This window comes from Gavialis gangeticus, unplaced genomic scaffold (genome assembly GCF_001723915.1).
Source record: "Gavialis gangeticus isolate Ggan-Ray unplaced genomic scaffold, GavGan_comp1, whole genome shotgun sequence".
Taxonomy (NCBI): domain Eukaryota; kingdom Metazoa; phylum Chordata; order Crocodylia; family Gavialidae; genus Gavialis; species Gavialis gangeticus.
This window is the reverse complement of record NW_017728973.1, coordinates 6,905,034-6,922,859: the sequence shown is the minus strand read 5'-3', so window position 1 is coordinate 6,922,859 and position 17,826 is coordinate 6,905,034. Positions and strand designations below refer to the sequence as shown.

The 17,826-nt window shown below is 47.5% G+C and overlaps 1 protein-coding gene across 5 annotated transcripts in view; it reads left to right on the top strand.

Annotated features, from left to right (window-relative positions):
• The window catches only part of MLLT6 (MLLT6, PHD finger domain containing), a 108,327-nt gene that overhangs the window by 19,558 nt on the left and 70,943 nt on the right, over positions 1-17,826 (top strand). For 3 of the 5 annotated variants that reach the window (XM_019507688.1, XM_019507680.1, XM_019507664.1), the window contains exons 4-7: positions 3,182-3,291; positions 3,977-4,080; positions 4,876-4,969; positions 10,062-10,169. In XM_019507688.1, coding sequence (XP_019363233.1) covers positions 3,182-3,291; positions 3,977-4,080; positions 4,876-4,969; positions 10,062-10,169 — 416 coding nt within the window. The remainder of the gene's footprint in view (positions 1-3,181; positions 3,292-3,976; positions 4,081-4,875; positions 4,970-10,061; positions 10,170-17,826) is intronic. The other 2 variants (XM_019507672.1, XM_019507696.1) reach the window with 2 other exon arrangements.

Here is a 17,826-nt window from a genome sequence, read left to right as displayed (position 1 = left end):
TAAGGGCTTGACTGCAACAGCCAGAGTTCTATGTTGGGGGATCTTATTGTAATAACATTTCATAGATTTCATAGACATTAGGGTTGGAAGGTACCCTGGAAGATCGAGTCCAGCCCCCTGCCCCAGGGGCAGGAAGTCAGCTGGGGCAAAGGATCCTAGCAAGATAAACACCCAAATGTCTCTTAAAGGAGCCCAGAATAGGTGCTTGCATCACCTCTGGTGGCAGTCTGTTTCAGGCCTTTGGGGCTCAGACAGTAAAGAAGTTCTTTCTTATGTCCAGCCTGAAACGGTCTTGGAGGAGTTTGTGACCGTTTGACCTTATCATCCCTTGGGGCGCTCTGGTGAATAGTCATTCCCCCAGATCCTGGTGAACACCCCTTATATACTTATAGGCAACCACCAGGTCCCCCCCAAACCTGCGCTTTTCCAGGCTTAAGAGTCCCACGGCTCTAAGCCTCTCATCATAAGGCCTGTTCTGCTACCCACTGATCATGCACGCGGTTCTCCTCTGGACTCTCAAGTTTCTCAACATCCTTTTTAAATTGTGGAGCCCAGAATTGGATGCAATACTTCAGCTGTGGCCGAGTACAGTGGGAGGATGACATCCTGGGATTTGCTTGAGAAGCATATATGGATGCAAACCAGAGTTTTGCTCACTTTACCAGCTGCAACATTGCACTGGTGGCTCATATTCTTCTTGTGGTCAATCATGACCCCTAAATCCCTTTCAGCCGTGGTGCTAGCAAGCCTAGCACTGCCAAGCCTGTAAGCATGCTGCAGGGTTTTTTTTCCTAAGGTGGAGTACCTTGCATTTTTTGTTGTTGAACACCATCAGGTTTTCATCCACCTATTTTATGAGCCTGTTTAGGTCGGCCTGGATCACCATCCTGTCCTCAGGTGTGGACACTCTACCCCAAAGTTTGGTGTCATCGGCAAACTTGGCCAGTCTACTTCTAATGCCAATGTCTACATCAACAATAAAGACATTAAAGAGTATAGGCCCATGGACGGGGGCCCCGCTAGTCATGGCGCACCATGATGATTTACTTCCATCTATTACCACTCTTTGGGCCCAGCCTCAGAGCCAATTTCCCAGCCATCGGACTGGTGATGTAGCCAAGACTGCAGTTGGCCAATTTTTCAATGAGGAGATCATGGGACACCAGATTGAAGGCTTTTTTTTAAATCAAGATATATTGATGTCAATCTCTTCTCCCTTGTCCAGGTGATATGTCACCTGGTCATAGAAGGAGATAAGATTGGTTAGGTAAGACCTACCCACAACAAACCTGTGCTGGCTATCCCTCAGGATGTTGCCATCAGCCAGCTTGTCAAGAATGGTCTCTTTGATAATTTTTTCCAAGATCTTCCCTGGGATAGAGGTCAGGCTGATGGGTCTGTAGTTCCCTGGATCTACTTTCCTCGCTTTCTTGAAGACAGGCACCACATTGGCCTTCTTCCAATCTTCAGGTACTTCACCAGAGTGCCTCGAGTTCTCGAAGATCCGTGACAGGGGCTGAGCTATGATGCCTGCCAGCTCCTTAAGTACCCTGGGGTGTAAACTGTCAGGGCCAGCAACTTGAAGGTGTCCAGCCTCTCAAGGTGTTCCTTCACATGTTCAACATTGATGTAAGGTAACAATTCTCTTCACCCTGGCCATCCCATACCGTATCGAGCAGAGCTGTCCCTTGGGGCTAGTGAAAAACTGACACAAAATACCCATTAAGTAGGTTGGCTTTTTTCTGGGCATTGGTTGTCAGTTGTCCCATTTGGTTTAGCAGGAGTCCAATGTTACCCTTGCTTTTTCTCCGGCTCCCCACATATCCAAAAAAGGACTTTTTATTGTCTTTGATACGTGTAGCCAGTTGGAGTTTAATCACAGCCTTGACTTTCCTGGTTCACTCCCTACAGGTCCAGACCAACGCAGAGTACTCCTCCTTTGAGGTGGTTCCAGTCCTCCATGCAGGAGGTCCATAAGTTCCCTGCAGAGCCAAGGGGGCAGCTGTGCCCTTTTGCTGCCTTTCCTCCAAGATGAAATAGACATTGCTTGTGCTTTCAGGATCGCTCCCTTGAGGAGCAACCACTCATCCTGAACTCCCCTCCTCTTCGGGTCATGGTCCCTTAGGGCCTCGCCAACAAGTCTCCTGAGCTTGTCAAAGTCATCTTTCCTGAAGTCAAGGACTTCAGCATCACTGACTGACTTGCCAGGTTTACGGTGGGTAGTGGAAGTGATCAGCTCATGGTCACTGTCTCCCAGCTTCCCTTCGATCATTAGGTCGCTGACTAGATCATCCCCCATTGCCAGTACCAGGTTGAGCAGCACTTTGCCTCTTGTCGGTCCATAGACTTCTTGAGTCAGATAGAGCTCGTCCACACACATGAGGAAGCTTTGTGACTGTTCAGATTTGGCTGAGTGCTCTTCCCATGAGATGTCTGGGTAGTTGAAGTAGTCTCATTCATGATAGTCTCATTCCAAGCATGTTATTATGAGGTTTGGTTTGGCCTGTGCAGACACCATTATAACCATGTTACTGGTCATCATTGCAGCCATGCTACTGACATGGCCGTAAGATCATTCTGTAACAACAGAGTTGTTTCTTCCACCCAGGTGAAACTTTGCTGTCTCCCCCCAAGAGTCCCACCCCCCATGGGCCCTAAATGGAAATTCTGCATCTGGTTTGGGAAGTTCAGTGTTTCCCATTTCATTCAGACCTTAATCAATGTGGAGTTGCTGAAATAGAGCCTTCTACCAAGCTCCCATAGCAGCCTAATGATTATAGTAAGGGACTTTTCTCCAAACCTGTCCCATCAGTATTTTACTGAGAGTGATCCTTCTCCTTGGAAACTCATGGCTCTGGCTGGGTCAGATCCTGAGTTATTTGTTTGTTCACATTTAAAAATCTTCTTTTCCCAGAAATCTTTACCCCCCCCCCCCTTATTTAAAATCTAAAGGGGGTGTCTGGCTGGCTGGCTAGTGACTATCATCATAGAATCTGAGTTTCTAACAAAATTATGAGAATCAGTGTTTCAAGCCTAGCATGTGATTAGATCCTTTCCCTTCCCTGCGTATCCCCTCTATCCTTGAGTCCATCCTAGCACCCATCTGCTGTTCTGCTTGGGTCTACACATTTTCTGACTACCTGCTGTGATCTTTATCTCACCATCCCATTCATCTCCCCAGGCTGGGCCCATGTCGTCTGTGCTTTGTACATCCCTGAGGTGCAGTTTGCCAATGTGCTGACCATGGAGCCAATTGTCCTGCAGTACGTGCCCCATGACCGCTTCAACAAGGTGAGGCTACCTCTTTTCCCTCCACCCCAAATGCCAGCCCCTTACCCACTGATGACCTTCCTGTCTTCTCGTCTTCCCACTATTTCTGGCACATTTGAGGTTTATTTCCAGGTATATTGTTTCCTTTAGAGACACATGAAAAAGTGGAGTCCTTTTCTTATAAGTTACCCTGATCTCCTCTCTGGCTTACATGACTGCCACTTGTGTATGTCCTTGGATTCCCATTACACCCAACTCATCCTTCCAAAGACAGCACGTTGCCTTGTGATAATATAGGTTCTTATACAGGGTGCCCCCACTTTGGTCTGAACCACGTGGTATTGGAGGGAGGAAGAGAATGAATTGGCCCATGCCTGCCCCCTATTTTGTGGGCCCATAGGAATGAAATTTCATTTGCTTCCTGCAGTATAAGAGTAGGGCTGTCTTTGACCCCTGTGTCATGGAGAAGTGTGCATGTATGCTGAGGGTGGGGAATAAGGCTATCTTTGACTTGGATGTTATGGAGGTCTCTGGTGCTGAGGCTGAATTGAAAACTGAACTAAACCAAGTTCTAGCCTCACAATAAGTGATGCACTGCTTTGCTGCATGCAGATGAGTTTGTGGGGCATGAGGAGAGCCTACCTCTGGCTGCCCACTGTGTGGCCCCATTGGGGTAAACTCACAGCCCACTATTTCCTTTTTGCAGACCTGCTATATCTGTGAAGAGCAGGGCAGGGAGAGCAAAGCAGCCTCTGGGGCCTGCATGACCTGCAATCGACATGGCTGCCGGCAAGCCTTCCACGTCACCTGGTGAGTCCCTTACAGCATTGCCTCAACAACGCCCCCAGCTACTGTTTTCACTGGCACAACTTTGGTGCTATCCTTGGCAGGAGACAAAGGCCCACTGCAAGAGGAGCTGGGCAAATTGCACTGACTTTATCTTATGTGGGTGGAATACTTCTGCCATCCATTGGACATGGAGGGAATTCCCTTGGGGTTGCAAGCTGTGGCAGACAGAGGCCTTCCCAGGGCAGGTGTTGTGAGCAGTGGGGTTGTCTCTAGGACTGGGTGAAATCCAAGGACAAACCAGCTGGCTCACAGCCTAGGAATGTACTTACACAAGCACAGCACATCCAAGAGCATAGTGTGAACAATGTGATTTTTAAAGTCTGGTACCTTGTGCACCCTCAAAGCCAGAAAACAATGCTATTTATCACAGGAAGGCTGGGATTCCCAGCTGTGTATTGGCGACAGCATGGGGTTCTTGCTCAGATGTGTCCCCATGGAATAGCTACTAGTTCCTCAGCCCCATGCTAAAAACAAGAATCACAGGTGGAGCAGATAGAAAATTTCAAAGATTTCAATTTTTTTTTTGCAGTTGTTTTGACCAGCTCTCTGGTGTGGGTGTAATTTTTCTAAAACGTCAAATTTTGGTGAAAACTTTTCCACCATTTTTTTTTTCTCAACTCTCTCTAACGCAAACTGTTTATCAGACAGGCAGGGGTACCCTGAATACTCCAAGCACCCCAGGCCCATGTTTCCCTGATGAAATCTGAGAAGACAAGGCATGTAGTCTGGCTGAGGTTTCTGGTATTTGTGTTTCAGTGCCCAGATGGCTGGCCTCTTGTGTGAAGAGGAAGTCCTGGAGGTTGACAATGTCAAATATTGTGGCTACTGCAAGTATCACTTCAATAAAATGGTGAGTCCTTCTGTCCTGCTAGTTGGTACTTACTCCTGTGTTAAAGGGGGTAAGGCTTCCTCCTGCATCCTCCTGAGAGCTGGTCATGAAAGAGATCCCCAAAACTTATAGACGAGAACCGTAATCTGTGCCATCTGATCCCCAGTTCTTCAATGCCAGCAGTGCTAGCCAGAGCCTAGGAGTAGCTGTTATCCCTGAAAGCCAGACAGACAACTAAGAAAAACTATATAGGCAAGGAAGGGGATAGACAGAGGGTCATGTTATGAAAGAGAATGTCAGAGAGCTCTTGATCATTTTGAATGAATTCAGGTCAGGAGAGCCTAGTGAACTTCATCCCAAGGTACTGAGGGAGCTGGGAGAAGAGATCTCAGAGCCCTGGGCATTATATGTACTAAGTCATGGGAGAAAGCTGAGGTTCCAGAGGTTTGGAAAAGGGCCAAAATAGTGCCCTTCTTAAAAAAAAAAAAGGCAAAAATGAGGACCTGTAGAATTATGGACTGGCTAGCCAAACTTAATACTAGATAAGTACTGGAGCAAATTATAAAGAAGCCGACTTATAAGCATCCAGAGGAGGAAAGGATATTCATGAGCAACGAGCATAGATTTGCTAAGAACAAATTGTGCCAAAAAAATTGATCTTCTTCTTTGTCAAAGCAACTAGTTGGGTGGATGAAAGGAATGAAGTAGACGCAGTGTACTAGGATTTCAGTAAGGTTTTGACTGAGTCCCATGTAACCTTTTCCTAAACAAATAGACTAAATGTGGGCTAGACAAAACTACTGCAAGGTGGATAGTCAACTGGCTTAATCACTGTAATTAAAGGGTAATTATACTTGGATCCATATGAGAATATTAGGAGATTTCAAGTGGAGTCCCACAAGGGTCTGTCCTGAGCCTGGTGCTGTTCGGCATGTTTAATAATTATTTGGGTGCTGGAATAGAGAGCTTCCTGAGCAAATCTGCGGATGGCACAAAACTGGAAAGTTTTGCAAAGACACTGGAGGACAGAAGTAGAATTCAGAAGGACCCTGATAGTTTGGATAGCTGGACTAGAGCAAAAGGATAAGTTAAGTGCTGACAAATGCAAAATGTTATACTTTGGTAAGAATAATCCAAAACACAGATATAGAATGAGTGACATGATTGGATGGCAGTACTGTGGAGGTAAATCTTGGGGCTTTAGTGGATCAGAAACTCAGCATGATTCCATGGTGTGATGCAGCAGCAAAAAAGGTGAATGTTGTTTTGGGCTGCGTCAGCAGCAGTATTAGGTGTAAGACATGGGAATGATAGTGCCCCTGAGAATGACACTCTAATCCAGGGGTCAGCAACCCGTGGTATGCATGCCGAGCATGGCATGCAAAGCCATTTTGCTCAGCACACCACTGCCAACCTGGGCTCCAAGCAGCTGCTGCCAGCCATGGAGCCCAGGCTGATCCAGCAGGCAGCTGGGAGGCTGCAAGCCCTGCTGCAAGCAGACTGGGCTCCATGGTCTGGCTGCAGCTGGGAGGCTGCAAACAGCTGCTCTGGGCTCTGGCATGTCAGCACTGTGGCACCTTCCAAGGTAGACATTGTGTTTTTTTCAGCACTCCGGCCAAAAAACGTTGCCTACCCCTGATCTAGTCAGTTCCAGTTAGGTCTCATCTAAAGTACTGTGTGCAATTCTGGGCTCTGCATTTTAAAAAGGATGTGGAGAAGTTAGAGATTGTCCAAAGGTGGGTGACAAAAAGCTAAGGGCTTTGGAAGGCAAGCCATACAAGGGGAAGTTGAGAGAAATAAGCTTATGCAGCTGGTGAAAAAGGTAATTAAGAAGGAACACAATAGCTATCTTCAGATATCTGAAAGGCTGCCACAGAAGAGGGAGAATGCTTTTCTCTCTTACTGCAGAAAGTAGGATGTATAGCAGTGACTTGAAATTGCAGATTTATATTGGATATCAGGAGAAAATGTTGTCACTGTTAGAAAAGTGAGGCAGTGGAATAGACTGCCTGGGGATGTTGTGGAGTGTCGTTTACTGGACATTTTCAAGAAGAGATTGGATAAGCATTGATCAGGGATTATTTAGGAGTAGCAATGCTTGAAGTGTGCTGTGAAAGGCAACCAGTAGGTGCTCAGGGGACTCCACACATGCATCAGAAACTGGTGAGGATCGTGCTCAGCAGCATGAGAATGAAGCATAGCTCAACGGCTGGCTTGGTTATGAAATTAAATTAAAGAGCTGGAACAAGTTTATGGAGGAAATGGGATGACAGAAAAAGGAGTTGTAACTCTAGTTTGGGTTTGGGATGCATGGAATTGTGTTTGTGGTCTGCAGGTTGCAGTGTAGAGTGGAAGGTGTTTGGTTTCTCCATAATTCTGGGTTGTGCTGGTTGCCACATGAGGCTAAGAAGAATATTTTTCCCCTCCTGTTGCTACAGGTGTTAGGGCAGAGGTGGAGCAGGGCAGCTCCATGCCTGGGGTAGCAGCTGCGCACAGGAAAACACTGGCTGTCATGGTGCCAATGACAGTGGCATGTACAGCCACTGCTGTAGTGGCTGCTGTTTTTGCGCCCTCCCCTCCTCCCCCCCACTGCTAAAAGTAGCACCCAGGACTGTTGCCCCAGTGGTCCCTCAGTTACACTGCTATGTCATGGGGGGGAGGTTTAACCATCCCCATAAACATTGGGTGTCAGATGCAGCCAAGGCTGGGGACTTTGATGAAAGTGCACTGAAGCACCTGCTGGGACTGAAAGAAACCCTAGAGGTTCCTGACTAGAGGGTCTTGCTTCTCCATCCAGAGTCAGACCAGTTGCCACATAGGGGATCAGGAAGGAATTTCACCCTGCGATCAAATTGGCATGGACTGTAAAGGGTTTTGCTTTCCTGGTGGGGGACATTGTCTCCTTCCCTGGAGCTCTCAAGTGTATTTTCAAAAATGATTTCCTGTCCTTGCAGTGGCAAGACATGGACAAGTCCCCTTATACCCCTGCTTTACCTATGGCGAGTTAGGGTGTCCATGATGTTTTGGGGCAATATGCTTGATAACTGTGGAGGAGGGTTGCTTGTGCAGTTTTAAGGCTGGATTAGTCAAACATTTCTATGCATCAGCTTAGATGGGAATGATGCTGCCTCAAGCAGGGGACTGGATGGGGTGACCTCCTGAGGTCCATTCCAGCTCTACTTTTCCAGGAATCAGTGATTTCATTAGCATCTTTAATTCTTTTAAGCAGCTACAGATCCCTTATCCTGGCCTCCTGCTCAGGCCTCTGTGCACCACTCTGGGTGGGGCTGTAAATGAGCCTCAAGGGGCCAAGAGAAAATTTTCCAGATGCATAAACCTCTTAGAGCCGATGTAAGCAGCCCAACACTGCTTCTGATGTGCAGCACAGCTCTGAGACCAGGAAGGATAGTAACCAGAGCACTGCAGGGGTGCAGGGCTGTAATGCAGCCTTCAGGCTATAGGGACACAGCCTTAACTTTTGCCCTTCACAGCAGCTCAGAGGTTATACAAAGCCACCTGGGAGATGCAGGACAGTGTATCTGGTGGTGACATATGCACACAAGCACACACAGTCCCAGGAAAATGGACCCAGGATGCTGCCTGGTATTCAGGGGGGATGTGGGGTGAGGAGACGGGAGCTCTCCCTCCTCCCTGCTTAGACACAGGGCACAAAGTCAGAAGAGGGTTCCTTTTTCTGCACTGTCACAATTTACATATACTCCTTCTCTCCACCACTGCTGAAGAGGAAACCTGATCCTTTCACTACATCCTTTACCTCTCAGTGGCTCCTTTGTTTGCTGGCTTTTCTCAGTCCCCTTCCTGCTTATCAGAGCTGCCACATTCAGTGAGTAAGGTGTTCAGCCCTCTCCCCAAAGTCAAACCAGAGATTGCATTCTCTGCTTGGCTATTTCCCATGATTACCCAGGACAGCTATGGTCCTGTATCTTGTTTGTTGATGCACGGAGAAGCAGTAATACCTCCTCTCACAAGGATCTGAGCACGGCTTGCCTCACCCACTGCCCTACCGAAGAGTATTGACCATGCTTAGGGCAGAGCTTAAACCACAGGCTTTGGGTCTGGAGCTAGAAACTAAACAGTAGTGCTCAGGGGAGGCTAGTGGGGTCTGTCTTGTGATGTGTCCAACCTTGTGGCAGTCCAGAGTGGTGTAAATTATGTCAAAGTATTGCTGCTGGTAGAATTTGCCTCCTCATCTATACCATTCTCACAACGCTTCACCCACAGGCTGGGTCTAGCCCCTCCTGTTTCCTGATACACATCTTTGTGCATTAGCCATTTAATATATAGGAACCAAGTCATCTCCCTTTAAATAGTTTGTGAGCCCTCTAGCGCTCACTGTGCTCTGCACTTTGGAAACCAGTCAGAGCAGCAGCAGGCAAAGGTGACTGGGCTTTCCATGTTGTTTGTATTTAGTAAACATGGTTATTGGGACCCAGTGCCCCATGCAATTTGTTCTGACCCTGATTGCTGTGGAAACAGGAAAAGATGTGCAACTGGACTTTGGGCGGGGGGATTCAAAATGGGAAACTGAGAGGGGAAAGGCTGTCTGCCTGAACAGATGGAGAACTGTTGGGCAGGAAAGGGGACATAAGGGAAAGCTTGTTAATCCCCTGTCTCCATTCAGCATGCCCAGGGGGTTGGCTCTAGAGATTATCATGTGCATGTGTAATCTTTTTTCTAGTGAAAGGGTGATGTGCACTGTCCTCCATACCATGGCCTGTCCAGCCTCTGGGAGGGCTTCCCCACCATGGGGAAGTTAGTGTGCAGTAAGGGTAAGTGTGAGTGCACACTGCAGTACCTACTCAGCACTAATTCTCCAGGTGGACACACTTAACATGCCCCAAGCACCTTTGTGTGAGGGAGCATAGCTGTATTTGAAAGTGGAGTAAACTACCTCACCCTTATGCACACTAAGAGTGTCCCCACAGGAGACATGCAAAGAACTAGGGCATTGGTTTACTGCACAGTAACCTCTTGTAGACATGCCCATAGTCTTAATTTTGCAGTAGTGGTAAAGCCCCAGCCTCATAGGCACTGTTTCTCTTTTCTTTTTTGTCTGTTTTCCATCTCTGCCTCCTATCCCCACTTCTCTCAGAAGACATCACGTCACTCCGGAGGTAGCTCCTTCATTGCTGGGAGAAGGAGCCAGTCTGCATCGCCCACTCAGGAGAAGCATGTGTCCCACCATGAGAGGCCAAAGAAGGTAACGTTTACCTAAGGTGTCTTTGTGCAGTGACAGCATAAAGGCAGGCTCATATAAGAGCTGGGAGGAGGGTAAGAGTCTATGCAGAATGCAGGAATCCTATCTGATGTGTCATTGCGATGCAAAGGTGTTCACAGCTGGAGATTTGAACATTGGAGTGTCTTTTCAAATGGACCTCTGAAAACATGTCCACCAATTATAGAAGCTAAACCATGTGTTCATGTTGAGTGCTCAGTTTGCATGTACAAGGTGGACCCCATGCCATGTGACACTCTTACAAAGCATGCGCTACATTCCCTCTCTATCTAGTAGTTGATGCTCACTGAGGATAAAATTGGGAAGCCCTGATGCCTAAAGGTTGTTGTCCAAAATATTTGTTATAAATGAAGCTACCTAAAACATCAGGCTTGTAGGGATCAAAGGTCTGTTGGCACTCCCCAGTCAAGAAACAATGCACTTGATGTTTCAGCCATAAGTATCAGTACTGGTGAGATAACAAACCTTCTGTCACCCCATTGATGCAACTCTCCCAGAACCAAGTATTGCTGCAATACAGCCCCTCAACTCTCTGTCCACAGCAATGCGGTGGACTGTGAGCCTACTACAGCAAAACGGTTACTTTCTAGCTGGCCACACTGATGTGTTTCTCAGACTTAGTGGGCCAGATTCTGCTCTTTGATTTTTATGGTATAAACCCAGAGTGATTCCACTGAAGTCACTTCAGATTTACACCAGTATAACTGAGAGCAGAGTTTAGTTCATTACTTAATGCAGCTAAAGAGCCTATTGTCAACTGGCATGTGAACTGCTGAAATCTTGCCCAAAGTAGGTGGCTTTCTAGGTTTTATTTTGTCTTGTTTTAATTCTGTGCCCCTCCAAGAAATTAATAAACCAACTCACATCCAGTGCAGATCAATCATCATAACCAAAATCTAAAATAATCTGTGGGCTCTTAGGTGATTTCTGTGGAATGAGCTTGGTGGGCCTTCCTCTGAGCAGGGATTTCTACCTCACAGAAGCAATATGGCCACAGTTAACACTGACTGGCTTGCTTTCTGAATAGCTCAGCCAAGAAGGCAGGGACTGATTGGCCCATGGGCACCTCTTCCCTTTTCCGTATGAAAAAGACTGCTGCTGATCTGGGCTGAGACACACCATCTGGTGTGACAGGTGCATGTGGGGAAATTTGCCCATGCCATACCTCTGGGGTATCAACCTCACCTTGTGCCTCAGGCTGGATTCAGATGGCCAGCTCCAGCTTGGGGTATGGGGCAGCAGCAGACAACGCAATGGCAGTGGGGCAAGCAGGCATGGGCCAGGTGGCCGCTTGCCATGGCAGAGACAATGAAAAGGTGGTGGGCTAGGCAACTGCAGGACAAGAAAGAGATGTGTTGCCACAGTCCTTGTTCAGCTCCTGGCTGCCAACAGACATGTTGACTGGGGCCTCAGGGCACTGAATTTTGTGGTAGACCCTGCCCACTGCTAACCATGCCCATCAATTCATTGGCCCACTGGTAGCCCAGCAGGCCAGCTGGAGTAGCTCCACAGCATGGATCTGGCCTCTGGGCCATATGTTTGACCCCCTTCTGCCACCATCCCTGATCTATAGTCAAACAAGGGAGACGTTGGTTCCCAAGGTTTCATATAAATTCATGTTCACCTTGTGGCTGACACCAAGTCTGTAAATTTGCTACGGTAGACAAGGCTAAAATATATGGAGGAGTATTTACTCCTCTGATTTGTATTCAGCTTCTAGGAGGAGAGGAAGAAGAGGAGCTAGAGAGAGAGAGAAAGAGTGCCTGTGTCATGTGTAGAGAAAGAGAGAGAAAGAGCTTGGCACAAGGTAAACCACTGTAATGGAACAAGCTATTTTTAGCTAGCAACCAGCCAGAGGGGAAGGGGGAGGGAGAGGGGGACAGGATCAGTATGATTGAGGGGAGCTTTGGAGAGCTCAGCTGTGATTATAACTGACAGACTGTGTGAGGCCAAGGCTTGGGACTGTAAGAAGGTTTCCATATTTACGCAGATTTTGGCAGCAGGAGCAGGGGAGGGGGCAGGGTGGGGGGAATCACAGCCATGTGACTATCAGGTATGAGTTTAGGAGGTCTGTCTGTAACCTAAAGCTGGAAAACAGGTCAGCGCCTGAGGGGAGGCAAGACGAGAAGGAGTGCATCTTTATAGGCATTTCGGTCAGCATCTGGGCTCCTCGTCAACATAGATGTAACTCAGACCCATAATTCCTGCCTGGCCTCCAGCACTGGAGGATCAGCATTATGTTTGTTCAGTGCCTAACCTAACCCATGAGTACCCACATCTGGATCTGGGACTCCTACATGATACTCCAGTTCAAAGATATTAATAGTCGTCATCTTCCGTTTACAGCTAGGGAAGTAGACACAGAGAAGTTGAAGTGCAAGCTACTTTTTGAGAAGGGAGGGCAGGGGAAGAAGTGGTTGTTGCAGGCAGGAGAATGAATGACCTGGCTCTGCAAGGTGGCAAGTGCCCTCAACTGCACTGAAGCCCATGGGAGTCATGGGTACTCAGCAACTCACAGGTCTAGGCCCCATTACTTGCTGAGGTACAGGGATGCCAGGATGACCGAGGAACACAGGCTGTGCATCTGCCTCAGCCTCTCAAAGGCAACCTAAAGGGCTGGTTAAAAGCCATCAGTCCCCAGATCTTCCTGTGGGAAGGGTCTAGTAGAGATCAGGGAGAAGGCACTCAGGATTCTTGGGTTCCCTTGCTGCTTCTACACAAGACCTTGAACAAGGTCACTACATCTCCCATCTCCCTGTCTGAGTCTGTTTTACTACTTGGGATGTGAGAATTGCAAGAGTGAGCTCCTCTTTGATCCCACCCTGCTCCTGAGGGAGCATTGAAAGACTGGACTCTTATCAGTAAAGCTTTTGGAGAGCCTGGGATGAAAGGGGTCAAGATGGTAATACTGATATATTTTTGTGTACTGATAAAGAGCTTCTGGTATCCTGTCCTTCTGTCTGGCATTCAGAAGAAGATTTCTAGCCCTGCTAGAGATGGGTTCATTCTTTGTAGCTATCTTTCTTCTTTTTTTACGCTGCCATCCATCACTGTAGCATCTGAATGCCTTCCATGTAAAACTGAAAGCAGTACCAAAGTCCCTGGTGGACTTCCCACTGCTGCTAAGTTTTTGCCCAGTGATGTGGTGGCTCCATTCCCTTGTCCAGTTTTAACTTAGGAGGAGGAGCCTGGGTAGTAAAGACTCTAGTGAAATGCCCAAAGCAAGCCCGTGCTTCCATCAAATCTTACACCTTTGTCAACATATGCTACATGCATATGTGAGGAAGTCATGCCACTGTGTGACATTCCAGCATAAAAACACAACCTTGTTCTGGTGTCACATTGCTATGCTATGCTCACTGTCCCATAAAGGTGTGATGAACCCCTGTAGATTAGTGCCTTTCCTGGTAAGGTTGCAGCAGGAGGAGACAACTTTGTGGATTTCTCTTGAGTCAAAATTAGTTCCCTTTCTGCCATGGTTTCAAATCTTGGATAGGTCAATTCTGCCTAGGAATACTTGGCCAAATTCATTACTGGTATATTTCCACTGGAACCAGTGGGCCTCAGTCAAGTTGTATGAAAAGTGGGTTTTGTCCACTAAATACAGAGTAATTCTTATAGATGCAGACTTTGAAAGAGGGATCTTTTCAATGGTGCATGGTCTTTGTAGACCACATGGAGCATTTCAGAGTCAATGGGCTTTGCAGGCCATCCTGGGACAAAACCATACTTCCTGTCTACACTCATTTGCTGTGCAACAGACTGGGCACTTTTTCACCCCAGAGATGGCAGCATTTCAGTAGAGCTGTATGTGTATAAGACCCTCCTAAGGTCCTTAAGTAGGACCCAAAGCTGCAGATGCAACTCACTGTAGGAAAGGGGGGAGGTGTGGCAGAGCATTTGAGGCATCTTGCTGCAGCTCCAGGAGTGTGAGTTTGATCCTTACATAGGACGAATGCCAAAACCTGTCCCTGTTATAATTGGGTACTTGATCATTTAGGCTAGGGAGTCAAAAGCAACTAGACATAACAGTAGACACATCACTTCCTTGTGTGCTGTTGGCTACAGAAATCATTGTAACTTACCCATGCCAGCCTACTGGACTTAGGGACCTTTGACCTTGACCTCTCTGTAATGAGCACTTCATTTGCAGCATTAAGGACAGGAGTTTCTATTTAGTCTTTCCTCAAGCAAAACTCAAGAGCAAAGTGACAACTGAGTCAAAACAGTTTAAAGAGGGAATAAGGAGCCTGAGGCTGCTGGACCAGAGTGGGAATTTTGTCTGAGAAACACTGACTAGAAAGCGAGTCAGGGCTTCAGGAATGGACCTCTAGGCTCCGCTGAATAAGAGCTTGTAGTTTGATTTATTTGGGACAACAGACATTTATTATGGTGAGACACTCCTAACCTGATATTTATAGCCCTCTTGCATGCAGCCAGTCCCTTGTAGGTTGAGATGATCCAGGCAATACTATCTCAAATGTTTCCTTCTGTTTTGCTGTTCTGAAAATGGGAAGCTTTTGTTTTTAAGGCCAGTTTCTTCTCTGACTGTACCAGGGCGTTAGCAAAAACACCACCATTGCTTTCTTTGAAGCTTGGCATTTCCAAAGAGTGTGCTCATTTCTGAACCCTGAGGGAGCTTTTATCTTTTTTTGTCTTTAAACAATAACTAAATAATGAGAAGGGATGGCATACAGATGTTGAATGAGATACAGATGTCCCATCACCCATCCATTTGTGCTGACATTTTACAAAACAGCCCTGCCCTGCACAGTGATATTCACCATGCACCCAATGTTCCCAGGAATAGAGAGATGGAAGTAGGGACTTTTTCCTATATGAAATAACACAACTTTAAAAAAAATGTGTATAATAAGTAGATCCTTAACTGGTGCTGTTCTCAGTAACACTGAGGGGCCCTAAAAAAGTTCGTGGGTCCATTGAGCTTGGTGCTGTACATATCAAAGTCTCTGTCCAAAACAGCTGAGGCCCAAATACAAGTCCATCTATACACTGCCCAGGTGGACTTAGGTGTCTAAGTGTGATCCTTTTGCACCCTGTTCAAGTGCCTGATAAATGGCTAATACAAGTAGCAGGTGGATCCACCTCCCCCTCTTCCTCCTCCTCCTCCCTTCTTTCTTGCGATATAGCATTATGGCTATGATGATAGTGCATCAGAAGTAGAACAGACTGAATTTTATTAGTAGATGTTAAGAGGTATGCATCCAGAAAGATGACAAAAGCCAGTAGGGAAATACAGATTGCCCAAGCAGGGGACTAATATAAGAGGGATGGGGGTGAGGAGAGGAACACAACTAGGTTACAGAAAATACAATGTTAGCCAACTAAGTCCAGGACTGGGGGAGGGGGGTAGAGGAAGGGGAGGGAGGGGGTTCACGACGCTGAGAGAGAAAAAAGATAGATACACACAAACCCGTCAATGGTCCGCAATGATGGAAGAAGTAGGTTGAAGAAAGTTTCTCAGTCCATAGAGGGTCCCGTTGCGGGGGTCCTCTTCAGGTGGAGCGGGGTGGTCTGTTGCTGAAGATTCTTCTCAAAGTGAAGTCCATCAGGTTTAGAGGGGGTTCAGGTGGTCCCCTCTGGGTCCAGTCCAGTGGCAGTCAGTCTGGTGGGGTCGCTGTACTGGCAGTGGCCCATGATGTGCTCCATGTAGATGTCATGGGTCCAGTGGATCATGTTGGACACCACGAGGCAGGCACAACAGCTTGGCGTAGCGGGGGGAGACGCGGCAGACACACAGGACACTCTCATTGCTGGGGTCCCAGGCTCCTACTACAGCGTAGTGGTGGCCCACTGTTTGTTCAGGCATGCCTCGAATTAGCCCTGCACCCTCCCTGAGTGCCACTTCGATCCCCTTCTCCTGCATGATCTGCTGCTCTGCTTTCAGCTCCCTGCCCTATCTGCCACTATCTCCTTAATCTGCTTCATGCCACACGGGGAGGCTGGGGCACCCAATGTATCACATGTGCGCCACAGGTTGGCCACCTTGTATTCATGGATTTTCAGGAACTTGAATAGGGTGGAATAGGATTGCACCTAGGCACCTACGTCCATTGTGGTACCTAACAGGTAGAATAGGATCTAGCCCCTGCATTCAAAGGATGTACAAAGGGAGTGAGGAAAGCATTTTGCCTAAGGTCAATGGTAAAGCTGGGAGCAGAACCCTTTTCTCTTAGGGTATGTCTACATATGCAATTAATGAGAAGCAATAAACTTCAGAGCAGTTTGAGCTAGAGTAAAGTACTCCCAGGTGCAGCATCTACATGTGTGCCTAGGACAACAGCAATGTGAGGCAGGGTGAAGTAGGCCTGGGCTGGCAGGGAGCACAGGGGGCCAGTCCCAGCTTCTGGGTGGCAGCGTCGGGCAGCGGAGGGGCTGGTTGGGGCATGAGGGTGCTGAAAGTGCATGTGGCTGGACAGCAGGCAGAAGTCTGACTCCTGACTGACTGGACACAATTTACGCCCACAGTCAGCATCCACATATGCGTTTAATCTCAGTAAATTATCCCACTGTAAGATAGTACTGTCCCCAACAGTGCTATTTTATGTCAGCATAAATTAGTTTACTGCGGCCTAATACTGCTGCACGTGTAGATACTGATGCTTTACTCCACAGCTAAATAGTCTACTCTGCAGAAAAGTGCATGTGTAGATGCAGCCTAGAGTCCTAACAACACAAAACTAACCATGAGACCATACTGTCTTTTCAGGTGGGATTAGAGACCAACTGAGGATCGAATGCAATTTCCTTTGGTTCTGACATGTTTAGAGTGTGTTGCACTGGGCTGAGATTTAGCTTTTGTGTTTATATTTGAACCCCCCCACCCCAGAGCCTATTCTGCCCTTAAGAGTTTTGGTCTTACACTGGATCCGAAGTGGGGAGCAAACGTCTTTCCCCATGGGAGCCAAGGACTTGTGAAATCAACATGCGAGATTTTTATTTATTGACTTAATTTTGGTGCTGTCAAACCCAAACAGCACCAGAGCCCTGGTTTAAACATGATCAGGGTCTTGATCTGAAGCTCACCCCCTTTTGTCCTCCCCCTGTTTTGTCCCACCCATCCCATCAGATCCTCCAGCAGAAATAAAGGAAGCAGCCACAGTGTGAGACGTGGCAAAATGGCATCAGGTGCTGCTGTCTTGACTTTGAGTGAAATCCAGCCTAGTGCACCTGGTGCACTCCGCATGCACCTCCCTGGTATAGATCAGGAAGAAAATAGACTACGGAAGAAAGAGACTTGGGGGATATGGAAGTAAGAGACTTGGGGGTCATCATTGACCACAAGATGAACATGAGCCTGCAACGTGATGCTGCGGCTAGTAAAGCGACCAAAACGCTGGTTTGCATCCATAGGTGCTGCTCAAGCAAATCCCAGGATGTCATTCTCCCCTTGCACACGGCCTTGGTGAGGCCGCAGCTGGAGTACTGCATCCAGTTTTGGGCTCCACAATTCAAAAAGGATGTGGAGAAGCTTGAGAGAGTCCAGAGAAGAGCCACACACATGATCAGAGTTTATCGGGGCGACCACCAGGATCTGGGGGAACGTTTGTACACCAGAGCGCCCCAAGAGATGACGAGGTCAAACGGTCATAAACTACTA